General features: G+C 35.5%; 1 protein-coding gene across 1 annotated transcript in view; it reads right to left on the bottom strand.

Moving 5' to 3' along the window:
• Positions 1 to 398: 398 nt before the first annotated feature.
• The window catches only part of LOC112961163 (PH-interacting protein-like), a 26,571-nt gene continuing 2,482 nt past the window's right edge, over positions 399 to 24,487 (bottom strand). Inside the window, exons 5-9 of the mRNA XM_026056051.1 lie at positions 15,001 to 15,151; positions 14,788 to 14,886; positions 13,600 to 13,671; positions 5,923 to 6,083; positions 399 to 524 (exon numbers count right to left, since the gene is read on the bottom strand). Of these exons, the coding sequence (XP_025911836.1) occupies positions 468 to 524; positions 5,923 to 6,083; positions 13,600 to 13,671; positions 14,788 to 14,886; positions 15,001 to 15,151 (540 nt within the window). The 3' untranslated portion in view covers positions 399 to 467. The remainder of the gene's footprint in view (positions 525 to 5,922; positions 6,084 to 13,599; positions 13,672 to 14,787; positions 14,887 to 15,000; positions 15,152 to 24,487) is intronic.

Below are 24,487 nucleotides of genomic sequence, written 5' to 3' on the forward strand. Positions count from 1 at the left end.
CAGCTTGTCAGTTACTCCACAGAATTTTGAGACACTTGTCCATATTTTTTTATTTTATTAAGGGGTTAACTTACTATAGGGTAAACTTTCACATTTGCCACACATCAAGAACATGAACACAGGCAGTTACTGAAGATTAGCTGACATCTTGTGCATTTCACATACTAGCTCACTTTTTGAAAACCTGCATGCATCCCTATGCTCCAAGTCAACACAGAATTTTCAAGACAACTGTGATGCTCCTATACTTTCAACTGACAGAAAAATATGTAAGTTGTTCTACTTCACAATGCACTAAACAACAAATTTCACATTCAGATTAGTATTTACATATAGTACAATGCTTTCCAGATCTGCATTAGGCAAAAAATTACAAACTAAAAGCAAAAAAACAGACGCAAAGAAATACCATCTTTATTTACATTAGTCCATTCAAATTTTAAAAGTTAAGCAGGGTGAAAAAACCCTCAAAAGTCAGGAAAGTACTCTCTTCTTCCAATCTTGGGTGCGGAGAAGGCCTGGGACTAGAAAGAAAAGAATGAAATCCTTCCCTTTGTGTTCTTAAATGACATAGACCTGTATTCAAAAATATTTGAGTGTGTAAAGATAAAGATGTCTAAAAAGATTTTTCAGAAAAAGCTCGCATATCTAATGGTGTTTTTAAACAATGAATTTACGAGGAAAAAATCTTTCTGGGTTCACCTGGATTCATCTCACCAGGTTTTATCTTAGAAAAAAGTTGGCCTAAACAATCACTCAGAACAAATGCTTCTCCCTCTCTACTCAATGAAAGGAGTGGAAGGCTGCTTCAGAGAGCAAAACAACCCCTTCCTACATTCATGGGATCAAACCTCCTCTGAAAGTTCTGTAGCTGAGGCAGAGAACAAACCCAGAAACAAAGGTAGGGGACAAATACCTCCACTCCTGCCTGACTGTATGCACAGCATACACTATAAGACTCTGTGTTTTAACTCTTGCTTAAAACTCAGTAATTTAAAAGACCATAACTCTTAAAAAGCCAAGCCTTCTGAATGAAAATATTCTTGAGTGGCAAAAATCACTAAAGCCCTTGATAAAACTGTCCTAATGGGAAGTTACTCTGTTAATTTGTACTTTATTTTAGTCTAAACTTACCTTCTACTTCCATAAAGAAGAGTTATAATAGGTTCCAATGAAGAAACGTACCCCATAGATAAAACTGCAGACTGCTCAAATCATCCCTTTGCCATTACACTGGACACTAGTAGCTCTACAACTCAAGTAGGCCAGAGCACCTTACTACAAGGGCATGGTTTTCCAAAACTTCCATATGTTTCAAACTTAATAAATAAATAAATACATAAAAAACTAGAACTTCAGAAAGTTTCAAACTCAACATCAACCTCAATCATGTGCTTAAAGTGGTAATTCTCCCTGCCCCCTCCCCTCCACAAAAGTAAGAGTTGTTAATACACCAGTATCTTCAAGTTTTTAAAGGTTCTTCAAACATTTGTGTTGGCCTTCTCAGGTATTGATTATTAAAAATTTTCCAAGTGACAATAGGAGTCAACATACAAATTTGCCACAGATTTTTATTACAAGTACATTCTTCTGCCAGATCCTTGGATCTGAACAGGTTAGTTAAAATTTGGCAAAAACGTTACCTACTCAATGTACTGATGATCTGAAACAAAATATCAACTCACTCCATTCTACTGTTATCACTATGCGAGATTTAGAGTATGAAGAATCTTGCATATTCTTCTTAAATGTGTAGTTGCCAGCAAAATTAAAAAAAAAAAAAAAAAACATGCAGAGGAGACAAAAGAGGTGGTGGAAAACAGATGGTGACAAAGAATATCCTCAAATCCCTGTTTTGAGGGGTGAAAGTAGAAGAGGGGAATCGGGAAACCAGAACTGCCAAAACACTTGGCTTGTGGGGGTGAGTGAAGGAATCACATGTTCATGAACTTCTTATGCAAAGCAGTACATGCATGAGAACAGAACCAAACCATTAATATTAATTGCTTACATCACAGGCTAGCAGTCCCAAACCACTAGCCACGTTTTTCTTGGAGCTGCGTAAGTAAAGTAATGCTCTGCCTAAAGGACTGTACATATTACATAAAACATGCTTTTGCAATTCTCACTCACATTGTAAGGGTCAATATTTCAAATAAGCTATTGATTTTCTAGTAGGCTTACAACCTGCAGACATTTTACTGGATGAACAGATATAACATTCAAAGCAGAAAATAAAAAGACATCCAATAAACGAAACCCTGCATTACAAGACCCCTAAAAAGCTGCTTGCAGAATATAATTGATGGACAGCAAACAGATTTTTTTTTTTTTATCACTTAACTCTACATGGGCAATAGGAATTTACAGAGGAATCAACTTATTACTCATCTGCACCTAGATAACTTGAAGATGTAAAACAATCAGYAAGAAAAACAGAAGATAGCTCTGTAACCTAATGCCAGCTGGGCAGACCTCAGAGGTCTGTTTAGTAACAGTAAATTAAATGAAGAGGACTAGCACAAAAGCTGCCAGTTCACTACAAGCTGGATACAGAATAGCTATAGAAGCAGGTGTTTTACTTCTCTATTGTAGGGAAAACTTAAACAGCTGTTAGCAAGTCTCAACAACAAGACAAGGAAAAGACAAAAGTAAAATTGTAAATTCTGTAGCTTCTTGGCAAGATAACAATATCAGGGTCCAAAAAGGCCATGGGAGTCTGACTGAACTGAATGGGACAGTTCACAACTCTAAAATACGGTTGCAGTTTTGCCAACAAGGACATTGGCTTAACCTTGGAAACATGAGCTGTTGTGTATGTCCACAGCTGCTAGGAATTATGTGCATATTAAAAGTATTTGTCAAAAGTGAATTCTAGAACAAGTTTAACATCAAAGCAGAACTGATGACAGCATTATCAAGGTATGGAGTAGAACTGGTTCACTTTCCTACCATTACTCAGACTTGTGGGCAGAACTGAAACTGCCAAGAAATGCACAAATTAATCTTTGGTTGGAATCTTATAAAGACTATTTCATACTGCTGTTTACTATTCCCTAGAAAGCATATCTCAAAGACGACAGGAAGACAGACGTGGGGAAAAAGAGTGCCGTTCTTTGCTGTCAGAAAGTTAAGTAGCAGGTGCTCTGCAAGAACCAGAGAAGACAATGCCTTTTCCTAGTACACAGCATGGGTTCTGCCCCTAACATTTTTCAAGAGATCCAAAACAGACAGTCAGAAATATTTAGATTTTCTTCACTAATGCTGATAGCCCTTTTGGTTGTGTCTTTGCAAGTAAAAAGGATGTCTTAAATACAAATGATTTAAAAATCTATGTTACTAAGCCAACAGAGTTTGCATATTAGGAATATTTTTGTATATTCAGAAAAAACAGCTAAGAGGTTAATCTTTAAAAAAAAACAAGAAAATCCCACCACACTCTTGTGAAGTCTGTAAAAGAATTTCACATGACCTATTAGATAGTAGAAAACCTGTGCAATGTCCTGTTTTCACTGCCTCTAGGCAAACTAAGAGCATCCTCTACATTCTAGTGAAGGTAACATCTCTCAAACCAGTATGAATCAAAAATGTGCTGAAGTCACTTTTTTTCTTTTAATTTGAAACAGAACATAAAGCTTGAATTTACAGGCTTTCAATCCTTCAGATGTTAGGAAGGAAAAAAAAACAGCTATAATACATTTTCTACAACCAATTATAAATCTAAACCAACTTATTTTATCTAGCTAATGCCACACTAAATGCCAGAAGTTTTAGAGTGAAAATGTAGAGCAGGAACGATCCCCTATCAATATATGCAAATTTGTATTGTGGTTACAGACATGTCTAGAATAAAAAGTAGTTCGCCTTCTTTTGAATTATAAATTCCTGTTTTCTACTTGCTATACTAGAGATTTTTAGACATTATAGTGGTCAAAATTGAAAAAAACTGACCACATTTCATTATTTAGATACAATTACAATAAGACAGTTCATCACTGTTTATCCTACTGACTACATCACTCCAGCAAAAGCAACTTGCATTTTACTTGAATGTTGAATAAAACACCTTGGTTTTCCATTTGTCAACAACCACTTAAAAGTCTCCAAAAAAACCCCCAAAACTGAATTTTTCAGGGAATGCTGAGGCAAGTTCTGCCCCATTCCCCAAAATGAAAAACACCAGTCACAATTAATTTCTATAGACACATTATTTAGCACTGGATTGAAGTCATTATGATTTGAACCCCAGACCTTTTTCAAGCTATCACACCAGGACACTGGTACATCTGTCAGCAAAGGACTACCAGGAAAGCCCTAGGGCTGCAGAAGCAATTCCCCCTGCTTTTACTTAAGGTTCTCCTGCTTTTCTTTTGGAAAGAAATTACTGTTACAGTCAAGGGAATTGCCCTTCTTTAACCACTTTTAAGTCAGACTGTAAGAAACTAGGGAATGCACAACTCTACTCTTCATCACAGATGCACTCAGAGGAACTTTAGTAAATCTCTGAAAGAGGACAGATTTTAGGAACATAGGCAGATATTAGGAAAATGAAGAGTCAGAAGACCTTATCAAGGAGTTTCACACACTTTACCTACGAAGCACCAACAGAAGTTTTCATTCAGACGTGAAGAGGAAGAGCACAGGAGATTTTAATACTTGCACACCTAAAATTCCTAATCCATTCCACCATGTCATAAACCCATAAAACAGAGAGAGCCCCTTTTCCTGAGAGATGAGTCATGCATAAACCAGGGAAGATGGTAAGAATTTAACGTCCATCATTATTGAGGGAGTTAGCTTGTTAATGAAAGCTAAAGAAATATGAAAAAAATCTCCAGGAAGTGTGAATTAACAAGTGAACAAATAAACCAAAGTTTTTCAGAATACTGCAAGTGTCCCATCCCCACAACCACACATCCCTCTACACARCAAAGCAAAATAGATGTGGGGGAAAAGGGAGAATTATATTTACAACCACCTTATGAGAATTTTAAAAGTCAGGGCTGCAATGCAAAAGTAGGAGAAATGAGCTGTATTTCCACCTACATCACCAAAGTATCTGTCATGAGGTTAGAAAAGACACTCAAGCTCCTGAATCCACAAAGTTGTCAGCTGCATACAGTATTTGTGGGAAGGCAATCAATGCAGCCAAAGTGTCCCAGATTGACATCAACTGTGTATTTATAACCTTTAGATTTACTAAAAGTGACCACTTACCAAGGAATCCAAATTACACTGACACCTATTTGTTTTCCATCATAATTCCCACTCTTTGGGAACCTTGCAATCTCAGTACTTATTTGAGGCATCTTTCCAGCATTACTTTGTTTAAAAAAAACCCACACAAATACTATGAACACTGGTTCAAAAACTAATTCCAGGAATCTCAAAGACAACTCACCATGAACCAGCATTTATTACCACACTAGTTTTCAGCTTTTTAGTTTCTATCAATACACTGTACAAAATCTAAGTGTATCACCAGACTGTTAATCTTATTAGTCAGGTTTTTAATTTAACAAAACATATAGAAAAAAGTTAAATTCATCTGCAATTGCATATTGCTCGTCCTCCCCGAATTCTTAATCAAATCCTGTGGTGATGGTCTGTTCTTTTGCCTATGTTTTGTTACAGAATAACTTCTAGGAGAGAAAACAATCTACAGAAGGTCATTTCTTTCCACTGAAAATAACCTGACCTTTCTTACTGAACTACAGGGATCAGAAATCAGCATCTCATTTGGCTTTAAGACGTGTTATATACTTCTTAAAAAAAAAGCAAATATGAGAGCAGCAGTAGTAAGACATTTACCTGGTCTTGATGCACAACATCAGCACAACTAGTTTTTGGTAAAAAATTTAAGTGACATGCAATCTATATGCAAATAATAATTCTATAGAAAATAAAGGTTTTTGTACTTACAGTAAATATTCGCCTGCCAGTCCGATCAAAGGTTACACAGTATACAGAAGATAAGTGTCCTAAAATTCGTTTGTGCATCTTCATATGTTGATAGACAGCAGTTGGAACAAGGCGTTCAAGTCTGTACTTCCCATTTAGTTTTCTTGAAAACAGGGTATCCACTACCAAATAGGGAGAAAAAAAAAAAGACATCATTTATATTGGGTTCATAAGCTAAAATGCTTGTTCAAAGGGGTAAGTTCATTTTGGCCCCGGACCTCTTACCATATGCACAGCTTATTATAAAATTCTCTCATTTTACCATTGCCCATACTTTAATCAGGGAAAAATATAATACAAAAGTACTCTGTGATACAAATATGCAAAAAAGTACCAAAGGCCAAGGCAGAGCATGAAGTTACAACACATTAAACATTCAATTTTAAATGCCCAAATGTATGCTTCTCACCTTATATTAAGTGTGAGAAATTCAGGAGGATTGAAACAGCTTGAGAATAGTAAACTTCCTCAAACTTATCAATCATAAGAGCTTTCAGATAGATATTAACTGCAGATCAGCAAACATTCAAATCTTCTCCAGGGCAACCTGTTTTGAGGTCCACATAACCAAATGTTTATCTACTATTCACAAGGCACAATCAATCTTTGTTTCAAAGAATATTAATACCAACTGGGAGGGGGAAGGGGGGAGAGAGAGGGAGGAAAAAAGTTACATTCCAAGTTTGAGACTTTACAGAGACTTAAAAAATCCCACCCCCTCCCCCAAGTTTAAAATGCTAAGAAGGTCCAGGAGCAGTAATCTACTTTGCTGCAACATGATGCAAATCTTCAATCAGGAACTTCAGGAAAGAAGCATTATTCAGAAGCTCAACTTTATTATTTTTAGACTGCTACTGATGCAATGATAAGCAATGGAGTACAGTGTTTGCAGGCATGGATACACAGACATCAGCCAAACAGTTCCCCATATTATCTTTAGGTTGAAGAAACAAGGGCAACAGCAACACATTTTATATTCCGTAGGATTGTGATAAAACAGAAAATGTATTCAGACCTCCAACTTTTGAATATGTGAAAATTAAAAAATAAATGCAAATGTATGCTCAAAGTCCACAGCACTATACATGAAAAAAAAAAATCTGCCAGTGTCAAGACAGGTAGGTGATACTTTCTTTACTACTCTGGTTAGACATTCACTCTTTACATTTGACCAAGGCTATGTTTATACTAGTAAACTACAGGACCAATTCAATCAGTAGTATTAACCGCAAAACAGCCAAAAGTCTTTGGCATTGCATGGTTTTGACACAGGCCAACTAGCACTCTCTCAGGCAGTGGTTTGTGAGTCTGCACAGGTCAAAGATCATTCAATAGGCAAACCAGATTGTGGCTACACCACACGGGGAGCAAAAGCACTTAGTGGCATGGACAACTGCCAAATCTGTCGGCATCAGGCAAAGAGAACAGACCAGAACCATTTTATTTACTGCATATGTAGCCCAAAGATTCAAAGAAGTCTGGCTAGTTCAAGATGCTTGGCGAATGAGGGGGATCATCAGCTGTGGGGTTAGGCACTTTTAACCAGTGCTGCTTCTGCTTTAGGCTAAACTATATCCTCTCCACTCCCTGAACACCAGAAGAAAAAGACGCAGCTGCATTTGCCTTGCAACAAAGCTTTTTCTTGCCAAAGGACAGTCTGCTTTAGAACAGCCGGAAACCAAGATGAGTTCAGTTAGAAAAAAAAGGCAGTTTCTGCTTCTGACAACTCATCCTACAGTTTAAAAAAAATAAATAAATCAGAGCAAGAAAGGTCTTTGTCATGACAATGAAGTGAGCTTACACAATAATCTTGACCTATTCAAAAGTTACATTTTGTTTAAGATGCAGGTGGTTACTTGGAAATCAGCTTCTAGCAATGCCTTCATACGAACCCATGGCTCACAAAAAGGAAGAAAGCTTTATCTAAAATTTTAATTTTCAGAGATGTTCTCATCTGTCAATGAATTTAATAGTAAGCATTTATGAGGAAGAAAATTGTTAACCAAGATCATGTAATTTGGAAAAAATATCACAATCTCCCACAGGTTTGAACAGTCTGTCCATTAAGAGATTATTGTTAAGACTTCTCGAACTGTTCTGTTGAACCAAATTCTCACATCCATCATTGTTCTTAGATATGACCTTTGATTTAACTGTATGTATGTTTACCCACATTCACTTTGCCAAGTAATCCAGTTTGATTTATTTCACTGACCTACTCCCATTTTTTATTGCTAATATTTACCACTCCAATATGTCACTTGCACACTTTGCTAGCACAATATTTTTTTTACCACCAGAGTTCAGGTAAAAATTACAAATAGCTGTGTCTCAAAAATAGATTCTGCAGCAGAACAATAAAAATTCATACTTCTAATGTCAGCCAAGGTCAGAAAGGCCACAAACCCCTGTACTAATTACAGGCCTTTGGTTTTATAACAATCATTACCCATACGTGGCCTCATGACTTGTCAAGCCTTGTCTGGTCTTTACCCTATTTTAGCTTGATTTTTACCTATTTACAAAAACCTCATTTCAGAAACTCCTGTAACAGCAAGTCTGGTACCTATCTTGTTTTAGCCATGTTAGTAGTTTTCTGTCTTTGCTTGGCCTAACACAGTTGTGTCAGTATGAACAAAGGTGTTAATCCAGTCACAGAAAATGCAATAAAAGTATAAGCAGTTCAACAGCTGCAGTGCGAGGCACTAACCATGCATGGTAAGTGAGAAAACAAGGACATGAACTGTATCCAAGGAARAGTTATAGAGTGCTGGTTGAGCCTTATAGTGAGCCATCCAACATGAAGGGAAGTAAGGGTTGGAAGGAAGAAAGAACAAAACTACACAACAGATTGCTTGTTGCCCACTGGAAGGGCACTGTGAAGAGGACACACTGCACAGAAATAACTCCCATCCAACACATCTCTAGCCTGGCCAATTAAGGGAAGTAAAACTAACTTAGCTTTGAAAGCTTGTCTGTTACTCACACTTGTATAAGATCCTGCTTAAAAAGGAAAAACAAAACAAAAAAAACAAGAGGTGTTACCAAGTAGTTGTTCTGCAACACTGCATGACAATCCACCCCTTAGTCCCAAGTGACATTTTGATTTGACATTTAATAGTGAAGCTAGCTGATCAGGCTTTCTTATTTTAGTTTTATCATTCAAAGTCACACGCCTTATTTACATGGTCCTACCACAGAATGTGAAATATGCCTTTAAAGGCAGGGGAGAGAAAATGGCCTTGGTCAGTAATAAGCCAAATTCAATTTTTTACCAAGTACAAGTTACATTAAAAAAAAAAGTATACTTAAAATCATTATGGCTTATCTTTCGTTTTCTTTCTTTCTGAAGTTGTATTTAATTAACAAAAGTACAACTCTGAAGAACACAGACTAACTTCATCCCCTTCTAGTGACACGAAAATGGAACCAGAACCAGCACAAGCCTGGGATGGCACCTCAAGAGCATACTTCGCTTATGACTCTTACTCATACTGAATTGAGTTTCATAACTGGTGAGGCTGGACACACCTCTAATGAATAAAATTTAGGGCATTTAGAGTTGCCAATTAAAAAAAAAAAAAGTCAAGACTGCCAGACTCCTCCTTTCACTCTTTAAGCTAGTAACACTAAATGTGTCATGCATTCAGGTGATTTTTTCCCCCCTTCTTTTGATATGTCCAAAATCAAAAAGAGCAGCTTGAATTGACCTCTACCCTCCTACCCTATTTCTGTTCAACTTTTAAATGCTATACAGTACTCAAAGTTTTCTGGTTTATAGATGACTGTCACCTATCTAAATGGGTTAAGCCAGCAACTTGATCAAGCCATCCTGTGTCTCAGAGCATTTCATGAAAGTAAAAATATAGTGACTCCTCACTGGAGTGTCTATGAAGAGATAAAAATTCTATATACATCTCAAAACTTGACATACATACTGAATTTATTTGTTAAATGAAAGTAACTGCCAATCCTTACCAATTCAGAGATGTAAAAGGAGAGATGTTTAAAAAGATGCAGAGTAACAACAAAAGCAAGTTGTACAATCCCAAGCATTTCCAAGCTATTCCCTGATATCAATGCAATCCTGCTTACTTTCAGTAGATATCTGTTCAGTTCATATTTGACTCAAAGTATTGTTACTGTAAGACTTCTATACACACTTCTTGCATAACAAGAAGGCATTATTTAGTGTAACTCACTTTAGATCTGAGTAAACATGTATAACTTTATTTTATACAGATCCCTTAAAATAAGCTTATTGTATTTCTAATGCTCAAAACCTAAAAACTATTCTTTTGGCTTAGATTTTTGCTATAATTAAAAGAATAATATAGTTACACAAAGCACTCAGGTTAGCTTTTAAGCCTGAAAGATTAATCAGTAAATTTCTAAAAACAGACATCTACCCCTCTTTCAGAACATCACATTCTGTTTACAGCTGAAACAGTAGCAGCATTCAATAAAGAAACTGTGAGAAACATGGGCAAAATACCGAAGAACTCTTCTCAAAGTGGACTATGAAACAAGCCCATGAAATAGTATTTTTCAGATGCAGATATATTCATCGATCAGGAAGAACATTCTTCATCGTCAGGAAAGAGCAGCCAATGTCATTCTGGTTTACTCACCTGAATGACCAGCTTCCCCAAGAACATCTAACTTTAAGCTTTAGTTCTATTCTGTTTCAGCAGTTCATAAAAACTAATGGAAAGAATTCCTTTTCTGTTTCTGCATTCAAGAAGAAGGGATCTTTAACAAAACAAAGTAGCATAAGGAAAAGACTTTTAGCTCTTTTTATTCTTAATTTTTATTCTTAATAATTTCTTAATCTTTGGGCCTGACATGATTTATTTTGGTCTGATGTGATTTTTCTTGACAACTCCTCTTTCTTTACATACTATCTTCTAAATGCCCATAACTAGTATGTTAATTATTTGTTCCACTGTTTCTACAGAATTTGAAATTAACTGACTTAGTTTGTAATTTTAACCCTTTTTTCTATTTCTTCAGCAACTTTTTGCAAGACAGGTATGTTGCACAGGCAATATCAATTGGACAAAGACTATTCCACTTTTTTTTTTTCAATGATGTTCCACATATAGTTCTGTAGTTTCCTAGAGAAGTACATATTTGTACAGATGTATTTTAACCGCATATAAAACAGCTACCTACAAGGCAGCTGGCAGAATGTGCACATGATTTTAATTCTGAAGAATCTCTCATCAGCATCATAACTATAGCAGTTCAGCAGGCTAGGAAACCAACAAATATAGCTATATATTTAGTGAAATACAAATGAAGGGAAAAAAGTCTGCACAAGCTAGAAAGACTTCAGGATTTTTCTGTTCCTCAACTGTTAGTGGGCTCTCCACCCGAAATACAGCCTGAAGAATAATAGTTCCTGAAATTTTCGTTAGACAAATCTATAAAACGCAGCCTTTTCAGGAGAAAAGAGGAAGTTGTTTAAGGAAAGAGAATGAAATTATCAAGCTCAATTTATAAAAGAAGTGTGATTCCAGCTCATGATTTCATTGAAAGGATCAGAGTAGAACAGGATAAATCAGAGATAAATGCTTCAACACACAGTTCTGAACCAGACACCCAAAAACCTAAATAATTCTTCAGTAGAAAACATTTAACTACCAGCACTTATCTCAAAGCTTGAAAAGGATTCAGTGCAAATATTTAGTGTTCCACAAAAGGTTCAATTAAAACCAAAACAGATCATCTATGTCTTTAGAAAGCCTTGCTCTTCCCTAAAAAGCGGCTGAAAGTTAGGGGCTGAAACTGGGAGTTTGTCTACCAAGGCAAACCTACAAATCTCTTTGAAACCCAGCTGCTATGTTTTTCATACTTTTTCCCTTTAAAAACTATATACCATAGAGCAAGCTACAGTACAATGCAAAATAATCCATTTCCTCTTCCACCCTGACTTCATCATGTTTAAAAATATATTCTCAAGTATAAAAGAAGCTAAGACACCATTACTAAAGAAATCTTAATTTTCTAAGGCTCAGGCCTCCAGTCACCTTGCAGAAAAGATTGCTGAGCTAGCCCAAGATTTCCCAAGTCCACATTCTTCAAGCCAAGGCATGACCACTCAAGAGGGGAATTACTCAGCAATAAGTGTATTTCTCCCCATCTCTAGAACACAATATAGAAACAATTCTTTAAATGAATGCCAGAATAACAGTTCTAAATAAAAACATACTAAACAGATGCAGGTGCTACATAAGGGTTTAAGTAATCACCTTTGACCAATACCCATCTGAGCAAGTTCTGAAAACTCACTTCTGAACACTCCACAAAGCCATKTTTCTCTTCCTATATCCCAAACATCTACAGAAATAACATCACAGAAACCATGCAGCTTGTCCTTTAAAATAAATGAAAGGCTTACAAGAACACCAAATACTTTTCCATTCTACCAGGTCAAAGTTGGCAGTGCTTTACCAGTTATATTCAAAAAGGAGTTCAGACATTGATAACTTTGTCAGTTACTATGTCTAATGCCTCTGTTCTGAAAAGCACGTAGTGCAGATTTGTATTGTGTTACTCAGTAGTTCACTCAACATATATTCAGTCCTCTCTTTTTTGCTAAGACAAAACTTGTCTTTTATCAATGTCTTTTAGCAACGTATCTTTTATCACAGTGATGCAATATATTAAGCAAGGTTCAGAGATTTTGTGCTTCCATGAACACTTTATTTTGTTCCAAGGAGGTCCAGAAACCTGCTGCTGCAGCAATACCTACTCCTCAAGGTATCACAACTCCTTCACTCATCTTTAGAAGTTTCCCAGATACTTAAGCCTCCAGTGCATTACAGAAGGAGCTTCTGTGCCTAATAAGGAATGCTGTATTACACTCCAGAAGTCCTTGCTTTGTGTGATAAAAATATTTCTGTGCATCACCACTGTTAAATTGATCATGAAATTTAAAGAAAGCTTCTATGGATTTTCTTTTTCTCTTAGTCTGGATGTTAAGTGGTGCTTATACTTTACAGTGACTAAACAAGTGCTTCAATGACTTTCAGCAAAAGAGGCTCAAGCTACCCTATTTCATACCTGTTTTTGACTAATCACTCTTTTGTTTTTGTTTTTAAACTAGTTCAACACTTGATCTCCTCAGAGGATTTAGAAAAATTCTCAGAAATGCTTTTTGCGTATTTAGGCATAGAAGTATCTTTGAAAAAACTGGCCGCTCTCTGCCTAACCTAATATTAGAGAAATACTAGTTTTAATACACATTGTATTTTGAGAGATTTTATTGCTACACATAATTTTAACAGAAAATAGATTATAGTTGAAAATACCCCCCACAAGAGATGTTGAGTAAATTTTCATTCACTGTCAACCTAACAAGTAAGAAGGATGGTGTCCTCTGGCAGCTGGCATGGGTTGGGTCTGGTTGAACTTTGGTTGTAAGGGAGTAGACAAGAATAGGGGAGTAATTTAAGGGTAAACAACCTGTTAATCACTGTGAAAGCTGTAAATGTGCCTTTGCAGACTTGTGGAGAACCTCTGAGGGGGCAGACTGTGAGTGCCAGGGATGGTGACAGACAATAGTTAGGTGCAAAGGGAGCGTGAATGAACTGGTCAAGGATTGAGAATTGTCTATTCAATCTTGTAACTCACATTGTCCAGAGTCACTCAGGAAAGACTTGCAACAGACTCCAAGAGAGACTCCAGAGAAGGGAGAGATTTCAGCTGTACCAGAGAGAAAACAGAGTGGTGTCCACAGCCCTGTCCCAGGACTTCACACAGCACGGCAGAAACCACTATGCTGACTTGTCTGGCCTCTCTCCCAGACTGCGACACCTCTCTTGCAGGACAGGGAAGTCATATAATTCATAACACTGTGCATATATCTGTCTGTGACTGGTGTTTTGGTGTCTGAATCCATTTAGTCTCCACATCAGTCTTAACCCTTCTCCCACCATGCAAGGGGGAAAAAGATTGGCATGAAAACTTGGAAAATAAAAACAAGTGCTTTCACAGAGTTTTCCTGCCCTATCCATGACAAAAGAAAAAGGATGTACCTTAAAGAACCTCCTAAAATATCGCACATGTCCTTTGATTCTCCTAGCAATTAAGAACAGGAAAATATATTTTCTTATTAGAAGGTTGAAAGTTTACAGAACCCATTTCAGTGACAAAGATACCAGTAAGAGCTATAGTAACTACAAAAGACAAGCGGAAGAAGAACAGCAGAAAAATACCCCTCTGACCTCCAGCTTCTCTCATTTTTTCCAACTGCACAGACAGCACATGCATGCTTTATGATACAGCATAGCAAACTACAGCACAGCTACAAAAATAGTGGACGGACCAAAGAACAGAAAGAATCACTTCTATAAGACACTCAAATTAAAAAAAAAAAAATAAAAAAATTAGGAGTCTATGTGACTAACTCTCCCCAACAATGGGGAGAGACCATGCTGTCCTGATTTTAAATTTTTCCACTGTATTAACTACTTTTTTATTGAAAGCATTATTAAATCTTTAAGAAAAAAAGTTTTATTTGTATGTTTTCACTGTTGGAAGATATTATATTCAATTTCATACCTCAAAGATGAGTTTAATAATAATAATAATTAGCTTCCAAGCAGAACTGGTACATAAATTTAAAATACACATTTTTTCCATGTACAAACCGGTAAATATGACAACACAACATCCTAATAAAAACAACACTGAATGCAAGGTACAGCACAAACAAGGACAAATATAAATGGAATTGCTACTTAGCTCTCATCATCACAGTAATCAGTTACCCTGGGAGTTAGGTATTACAATGGCAATGCCATCATAAAAATGACTTACCTATACTGGGTGGACTGCCATAATTGACAGGTGACTCTGGAGGCCTTCCACAATGTAATGCAGCAAGAGCTGATCCTTTCCACACAACATGTTTGCAACCTGTTTTTAAAAAATTACACAAAAATATAAACCATTTTATTGCATGAGAAAAATGCAGAAGAGGCATGGAAAAAAAAATTAAGAACATTCAAAAATCTCATTAAATTTTCATACTTTTGTTTGTACGAAGCAAAGACTGTCTGCCAGCTCCTAATAATGTCTGCACTCCAGGGACACTTTGGGGAATTTCTTGCTCTAGAAGTGGTCCTAGTCGATGGCATATTTGAAGCAAGTGATCAGGTGCCAAATGTCTATAGTATTTCACCTATTATATGAAAAAGCAAACAAAGCATTTAATAAAGAAAGAACAAACATTTTTGAAGAATTAGTTTGATCTTTTTTCCAGTTTGCTATACAAATTCTTAAAAAAAAAGTATATAAGGCATAAAAACAGATAATGACCGTAAGTACAGTAACTCTTTTCGAGCTGGTCCTAATTAATTCTATTCACAGTATGCCACTTGTACAGAGAGCTGTTGGTATTTACTATTTTGTGACTTTAAAGCAGAGTTAGCCACAAAATATTAAGCTGCTTTATAATAACAGGGAAAAAAGGTAAAAAATATATTCAATATTATGCTTAAATAGTTTTCTGGTCAATTTAAATTACTATGGGACAAGGACGTTAGGGACAGCAACATTTACAGATTTCCTGGAAGATTCATATATACTAAAGAAGCAACACAATTTTGGATAGAGTACTTTTCACACACAAAAACATTCTTCCTCAACTCACCTAAGTTATGAGGCCTGGCTAAAGCTCCACAATTGGAATCTTCACATCTAAGCCTTTTAAATCAAAGTATTGGTTTAAGTAATTCCATTTTACAATTGGTATACATGTTCCTCTATTACACTGCAGACATGAATTTGTATCAATAAGGGAAACATCCTCAGACCAGGTTTTGTACACTACTCAGTTCTCAACTGCACAGCACTAAAACAAGCTCCTATCATCATCAACAGATCTTCTCATTATCATTTGATAATAACAATATCAAACCAGCACTATTGACTGCCCATACAAAACCGAGTTCATGTGTTCTGTTGAACTACCAAAATTATAGATCAGAAAGATCATCTTTTGGAACTGAACAGCTTCAAAATATATGCAAGTGATCACAGTAAAATCCTGTTAACATAAATCCTTCAATCAAGAAATGGCATTTTAAATACATAAAACTGCTACTGCCAGCTTAAAGTGTAAGAAATATTTAAAAGAGCAAAATTAATAGGGAGGATAGAAACTCAGTTTTCTTCAGTTCTAGTACAGGATTTGGCATGTAGTAGTTTAATCCTTTTTTCGGTCTGAAATTTGTCTGCACAGTTTCATTTTGCAGCAAAAAAGTACTGCAGTAAAAGCTTGTGATGTTTTCTTATTTTGCAACAGCAGAAAGCCATGATGGACATTTTAAGATGACTGATGCTTCTGTACTATACACAATTAACAGGAATATACCTTATTCTTCATCAAATGTGCTTCTATCTTGCTGACACAACGTAATTGCTCCATGTATTCCAGCAATTTGTTAACATAAAAAGTGCTGATGTCTGAAACTGAGGCTTTAGAAAAGCCTTGTTTACACTAGAGTGAGTTTTTCCTCCCACCATGTCAACCTTCTAGTGAAGGAGGTTTGTCTTCTGCTACTCTTCTTGAGCTATATTACCTTTGTAGGAGGCCTTGCAAGTTATCTGAACCTGACTATCTAGAAGTCAAATGACTTAAAAAAAAAAAAAAAATTTTTTTCACAAAGTAAACAAAGAAAAAGGCTTTTTTAAAGAATTTAAGATATTATTTAAGTAATAGTTAAAATTTACAATTAATTCTACAGATTTATTTTTAAGATAAGCAAATTTAATGTTATCAGACATGCACTTGGTTAGAAGAGTAGCAAAAAATAAACCACTCAGCTTGGAACTTGCTAGTCTGATTCATTTTTCTTATAAGTAACATACAAATGAAACGGCCATCTTTCACTCTACTTAGAGAGGGAGGAACCACAGTCAAAATGCATGGTTGAGTGCTCCCCCAAAAAAGCAGTATAGCCCTAAGCAGTGACTAAGCTGTGTGCAGTTTCTGCCACTGACAACCTTCATCCATTTCCTTAGCTTTTATTCTCCTTCATTCCTATCCAAAGGATCAAAAACTTAATAAGTACTGCCCTTTGTATAGTTTCATCTGAAAACAATTTTCCATTTATGTGGAAACTGAACTTGTCTCTCTAAAAGATTAATAATCAGTGATGTTCTGGTTTAACCACATATATTAAAACAACTTATGCAATACAGTTAAGCGTAATTTTATCCTGCTAAACACCCTTCAATTTTATACACATCCACAAATGTACAAAATCTAAAGTAAATAAAGCAAATCAGCTTTCACACATTCCAAAGCTACAACTAGCTGACATCTTGAGTCATATGTCTCATGATTTGTCATAAACCATACGGGGCTCACTTTTTCTGTTCCTGTTGGGTTTTTTTTGTTTTTGTTTTTTTTAATAAAAGAAGCATGAACGAGGCAGGCTCAATTCCACAAGCAACTTTTAAAGCAAATGTTTTAAAGAGTCAGATCTATTTGTATTATTCTTGATCATACCTATTAAAGACATTATCTTAAAAATATACCTTACAGACAAAACCAGACTGTAGCGAGGGTTAAGTCGCTTTATGTGGAAACTGCCAAGTTACACATTAGTTCTGTGATGCTTCTGAACAGAAAATTTCAGAATCATCACCATTTGCTACCAAACAGTATTTACATCCAATTCATTAAGAAAATGATTCCATAATGCTAAGTAAGCTGTACTCTAAAAGGAAATTTTATTTATATATATATATATATATATATATATATACACATACACACACACACACATGCACACACCTTAGAGTGACATTGGCCATTTAAACACTTGTCAGTTCCAGAAAGTTCTTAAAACAATTTCAGGTGCAATATACAGACGTCAACACTTGCCTCTCATTTTCCTAAATGTTAAGACTAATACATACACAAACTTTTTAAAAAGAGGGGAGGGAAAAAAAAAAGAAAAGTGTGCTTCATTTCACTGTAAAATCTGTCAGACAGAAAATCTCTTGTCTTATTATAGGTTTTATGTGGACTTGTTTCTCTTCTTCTATAAAGAATAAAAATGGAGGAAGGTACTTAATAACCTATTTTTAAGAAATTTAACTTTTTCTCTTGAAAAACTTCTAAAGTACCTCCATCCTCAGGAAAAAAAAAAAAACACCTGCTTTTAACAATACTAACTTGTATGTGTGACTTAGGACTTTTACCATTAGAGTAYAAGTCACAAATGAAAAAGAAAGTATGTAAATTCACCTTAGTCTTAGCATCCTTCCCTTTTGAAAAAGGAAAAAAAAAATAYATATATAATAGAACCAGAATAGGGCAGCAACAAGCTAAGAAAGGACGAGGTAAGGAAATTAAAAAAGAAATTAAAAAAAAAAAAAGGTACTTCAAGGCTAAAATTATTGGGATTTTTAAAAAAGCGTAATAGATCAAAAGAAATGAAGTATGCAAGCTGATGTTAATTATTTCAGGGATTAATGAAAAACAAATTTGGGATACCTATGTTCCAGAAAGAGACAGAGAGATCTAAGGTGCAGCCTACTTAGGGGCAAACCTTGCACTGACAAACTGTAAAAAGAAGCTAAAAACAATATAAAATATACCTACTACCCTGTCTCCTCCTCTTATTAAAAAAAACAGTCAAGAGTACCTTTCAAGTCAAGTGACAAGGAAGAAATCCAATTATTTTTTAAAAGGACATGTTACAAGCTTTGTCAGATACAAAAAAGTCCATGACAAGCCAAGTAGGATGATGGAAATTTGTCTTGTTATCAATCACTGATCCCAAGATGAGAAAGTGAAAGTGGAAGAAAAAAAAAACACAGATGTGCAAGCATTTAAAATTCATATAGCTCTAAATGAAAAGTGAAAACTGGGCTCTCTTTCAGGCTTTTATGCCAAATCTGTGACATCAAAACAGCGTGTAAACAGCATTTTCTTTTTCCTGCCAGTCCCCCAGATGAAATTCTAAGTGGTTTCTTTCTTCCTATTAGACTTTCTGTAACACCTAATTCTGTTCTAATCTTCCAATAGAAATGCAGAGAAGATACTTTCACAAGTATAATACTAAACTAACTCACTGTTAGTTCGAAAGAGCCATTCCACATAGGAAAAAGTTACTACACTTAAACATTACTGTAAATCAGTGAAGTTTAGAGTCTAAATCAGCAAGAATAACAACACTGCTAGGAGGTAAATAGTTTTCACACCTTAAGCACAAATATTTTCTAGAAAAGTAAGAAGAGGTATTACTCTCAACTTCACCCTTTGCCTGCTATCCTCAACTTCACTTATCGAGAATGAATAGCAGGGGAATACACAAAACACAGCTCCAACAGCTATTTGGACAAACATTTAAATCTATTACTTTTGCAATACACCTAAGTGCTTGTATTTTCATTCTCCATGACTCTGCAAAATAATTTAACATCAGAATCACAATGAATGAATCAACAGAATCATCATTTTACCTAGACTCTTTCATTAAGTTTGTAATACATATTTCAGTTACACAGTGCAAGTGTTTTTAGACACCAAATAAAATATGATCCTATTCTGAATTTTGCACTAAGCAGTACACATACTGAAACATTCTCCAAAATAGTGCATTTTTTTCCTTGCTAACAGTCAGCATGCTTAACTACAAGTTTGGCCCTAAATATCTTTCAGAAAAACATATTTCCACACAGAACATTAAAAAAAAAAAAAAGTCAGCTACCTTTATTTCAACATGCGAGAGCTCAATTTTACTAATACCAGCATCCATCCAAGCTGCAACTATTCCACTTTATAACATATTACACAAAACAAACTCCAATTTGAATTACAACAACCGTTGTACTATATCAGACTATCAATCTAATTGAGTATCCTGTACCACTAGTGACTGCCTGATTGCTTTAAAATTAGGAACTGCAATAACATACAATTACTTTTCTCTGAAGCATTCTCATTCTCTTTTCTTGGGGGGAGAGGAATGCAGCAGAAGAAAGGGGAGAATTAACTGTTTTCCCAGAAGCATTTTTATTTTTTTATTTTATTTTCCAATTATGCATGAGCTAAAAGGATATGGATATTTATCCACTACATACTATAGAAATGCACGCTAATGTAAAATTATTTTTCCTCTAATGAAACAGACGTATATGAAATGAGCTGTCCCAAGAACATACAACCTGCTTTTCAACAATTTAGTGCTTTTAATAGGTGGAAGAGGGAGTAGATAATAAAAAGAACCTCAGCATAAACAGACTGCTACGAGCTTGGTACTTATCACAAAACGTTAGGAATGATTAGAACATTTTCAGCCTTGTGGACTTACTTATTGCTGGGAGCATACTTGCACCTATTTGCCTATCTTAAAAAAAACAAAAAAAAATCCAAAATGTTTGTAATGAGTTTAGAACAGATACACCTTAGAAACAGAATATTCCTCTTTAGCCCATCTCTTATCAGCGTTTCTTAACTCCAATCTGAAAGACACTAGGGTTGACTTGCCAATCCTATTGATTATCTACAGAACAAACCAATGCAAGGTGCTTTACACAATGAATGGGAGCTCCTCATCATAAAAATATAAGTTTCAACACAGAGTCTATAACTTATCATCTAAACTGCCAGCTATAGGAGTAATCTGTAGAAGAGAAATGCTTGACTTGTAGAACTAAAATGAAATCATTTAAGTTTATACACATCGATAGCAGCACTGATAATGAGACCAAACACATTGTTAAGTATCACAGTCATTATCATCACCAATTCACTAAGCCTTTCAGACTACCTTTCAAAACACTGTATATACTTTCCCCAAAATACCATTGATAAAACTATATGACAACACAGCTTTGGGATTTGATGCAAGTTTTATCTTTCCTCCCTATTTATTTGTGTACCTTTACAGCACAGGGTTTCCTGAAGAAACGAACCACTTATTATTTCAGTTACTTACTAAGAAATGGAATTACTAAGCAGTAACCAGAATACTGCCTAAAAGACTTTACTACCTTAGATACTACATAGACAATGAAACACTGCAACCGTTCTAACGTCCCAGTTCCACAGATGATCTTTGTAACTTCACGCACCTATGCRTAATTAAAAATAAAGAACACTTGAATGGCCTGAAAACAGAGTTTGCCATTTTCACTTTAAAAAAATCTTTAACAATGGCGGGAAGGGGAGAGAGGAGGAAAGAGATGTTAGCAAAATAATAATAAACAGTTTCTGAGAACAATAAAGTATATTCCACTATCTACTAAACCCACTGCACTGTCACCCTATTTGACATGGTTCCCTGCTCTCGTCCATCCACAACCACCACCAATACAAATAAAAGTTTAATTGAACAGAGAAAAAGGACAATTATGTGAATAACTTAGGTAAGACAAAGAAAGTTCATGCAATAGCTCTGATCTTCTACACCACAATGCTGGTACTTTACAAAATCTATAAAGCCTCTACAGTAGCTTTAAATTGTTAAGGAGAATCTTAATATTCATCTTCAGCCAGTGGAAATTCACTTTGCTTCCAAAAGTGGTAACCCCAACACATTCCCTAGCCCTCACTGTGCATTGCTACTGTCTCCCTCATGGTGGTATCAGGATCAAGGTGGCTGAAGTCAGAGGGCTGAATCATCTGAAAATAATTTTGTACTGTTTATTTTTGAGACAGTTCAGCACCCTGATCCAACTAACTGCATACTTGGATTAGCGCTAGTGCCTACACAACGGATGCAGCAGAAATGCATAGCTTTCAGCAACAACACACAATTAGATCAGCTACACCCATAGCGAAACTGCAATGTGAAAAAACAATTACCTGTAGTCAAATGATGCCACAAACAAGCTATGGTGTGTCAGGGCCCTAACAAACACGTTTTTAAACCTAACTAYGCAACACAATGTATTTAACTGCAATCTATACACAATTCAACTCTGACAGAAGGCTCCTTCATTCTGCTAAAGTAAGCAGTTAACTCTTAGTAAGACTCGATTTCCATTCCCCATCATAAGAACTCCTCAGACTTTCAAAAAGAAGAAAAAACAGCTGTTTTATATTTAATAGGGTTTCACAGCTAACACAAGAGAACACAAACATTCAGAGATCTGTTCCTGAAAAGTCACTCCGTCCTCAATATTTAGGCTAAAAGCAACCTACCAGAGACACAACTCTCAAAAAGACTTTGGATAGACCACAAATAGTAATTGTAACACTGACAATATAAAAACTAGATTGACACTCTGAAATAAGAGACTATACTCTCAAAGACAGAATCAAGTAGTTTATACCACGAATAGTGACTCCAGAAAAAAATATAATATGGAAATATTTGAATTTAAGGAAAACCACTTAAGACTATAAAACATGGTATAACAGCTTTTCTGAATTCATGTATTTTCTTGTAGCATTACAAGCCTGCCCAGCATGGTGCTAGCTTATAAGAAAATGAAACATTTACTTTCACTGACCAAACAGAAGAATGGAAGTAACATACAAGATGAAAATTGTATCAGATTTAACATTATTTGTAAAAATTAAGTGATGGCAATAAAATATCTAGGCTGTGAATTTCAGTCTCACAGTAGAAAACTGACTCTAATAAAAATTCTTAAACGTGTTTTCAAAAGAAGACAAATAAACAGGAACATAGGCATCGCTTTAAAAGATAGACTACACAAGATTCACATAAATATATAATGAAAGGCATGGTTTTGCAAATAATAGAACAAAAAAGAAGGTTAGYATTAAATTCCATCAACTGCTATACACAGCCTTTATTTCATTCCAGAGTAAAAGTCAGGCTTCTAACATTAAATTTATTACTATTTTTGTTTGTTTCTTAGCTTTTCTCAGCTGTTTCTATCAATTTTCATGAAAGCTCAAGGCATTCAAGTGAGAGAAAGTGGTACTGATGCATGACAAAACGTGCTTTCTGCAGAAAGACCAGTTAGCATCTGAAAGCTGGATTTTTTTTTTTTTTTAAAACAAAAAATGAAGAAACAGAGGGTTAAATCAACATCAAGCTCCAACTTAAAAGCTAGAGATACTTAGGTTAGAAATAAATGAGTTCTTGTTCCATTTTTTTTCTTGTGTGTGAAGTATAACTCTCATCCTACAAATATACTTTTGTAACAGCTTTCACAAGCCTAAAACGTGGAGTAATACAAAGTTTACACTTTTGCTTCTCCAACTGAAGCAAAAGTAGAAATAGAGGAAGGAGAAAAGTATCAAGCACAAAGTAACCAACTTTTTTCCCCTCTCCCCCCTTTTAAGTAGGAGCAAGATGGAAGAAGGGCATACAGATGTTTACCAGAAAGTATATGAAAAAGTCTAAGAAAGCTTTGTTAAGAACAGAAGACTAGAAAGAGAAGAAGGACCTAAATAGCAGTTAATCTCTAAATACACAGGTCCAGAATCAAGTCCAACTTTGGACTCCTGGAATTTTGGAGAAGTGCATCTTATGTCATTACATACTAATTCTGACTAAATTTGTATGTATCTGTATTCCACCAAATAAAAGACGCTTCGAAGGCAGGATCTAAATGAAGCCTGCATTTCTCATTAAGTCTTATCTCAACCTTCTAAGAATTTTTTTTTCCCGCCTTCTCTTTTCTCACATTCTCTTATGCAGACTACACAGGAGAACCCCAACACCATTCTATACTAGGACTGCACCTACAACTCTAATCTTTCCCTTTAAAATTGAAAGGACAAAAAAATAATACTAAGTTTTACCAAGCAAATTGCCATCATCGTTTGGAATGGATACGATACCTTCAAGTGTTAACACTATCTTTTAATAATATATGTTAATAGTGCAATGTATCATTTAAAGGTACCAGCACTTTGAAATTCCTAGTTGAATTTCTTTACAGTCTTTGACTTCAAAAAAATCTGAAAGTATCGCAATGTATGAGCATGTTTTCAACAAGTCAACTGCAATCAGTTCTTCCACAACTACATGCATTAAAATGCTCAGGCCAATCCACCTCATGCTCTAGAAAAAAACAATGCAATAAACAAGCCTGTTCCAGCTACAATAGAAACTTATCACTTGTATTGTAATACCCATAATAAATAACGCACATGCAACCACCCTTCATCAGCTGCGTTATGGATGGGAACTGTTCCCTCTCCCTTCGCATGAACTCAGAAGTTCACATGTCTAAATCTCAGAAGCACTGGAACTTAGAGCTAATATAACCAACCAGAAAGCTCAAAGGGAAATCTTGCTTTACAAATAACAAACTAAGATGGCACAGCTTTCCTCCAAAATCTTATTTAGAAATTCAGAGATGAAATTAGATAACAACAGCGCACCTGTAGTGAAAACAATACTAGCAACAAGTTGCTAAGGGATGCAACTCCAACATCTTAATAGCTGTTTTCCCACAACATCAGCTGAGAACATATTAGAAAAACTACTCAGGCCCACCTCTGCTAGTAGGTAGAACAAAAACAACTACACACACCACTGCAACTAATACCTTTTCTATCACAGATCCACAA

Source organism: Apteryx rowi, unplaced genomic scaffold, assembly GCF_003343035.1.
Source record: "Apteryx rowi isolate R43461 unplaced genomic scaffold, aptRow1 scaffold_1296, whole genome shotgun sequence".
Lineage (NCBI taxonomy): Eukaryota > Metazoa > Chordata > Aves > Apterygiformes > Apterygidae > Apteryx > Apteryx rowi.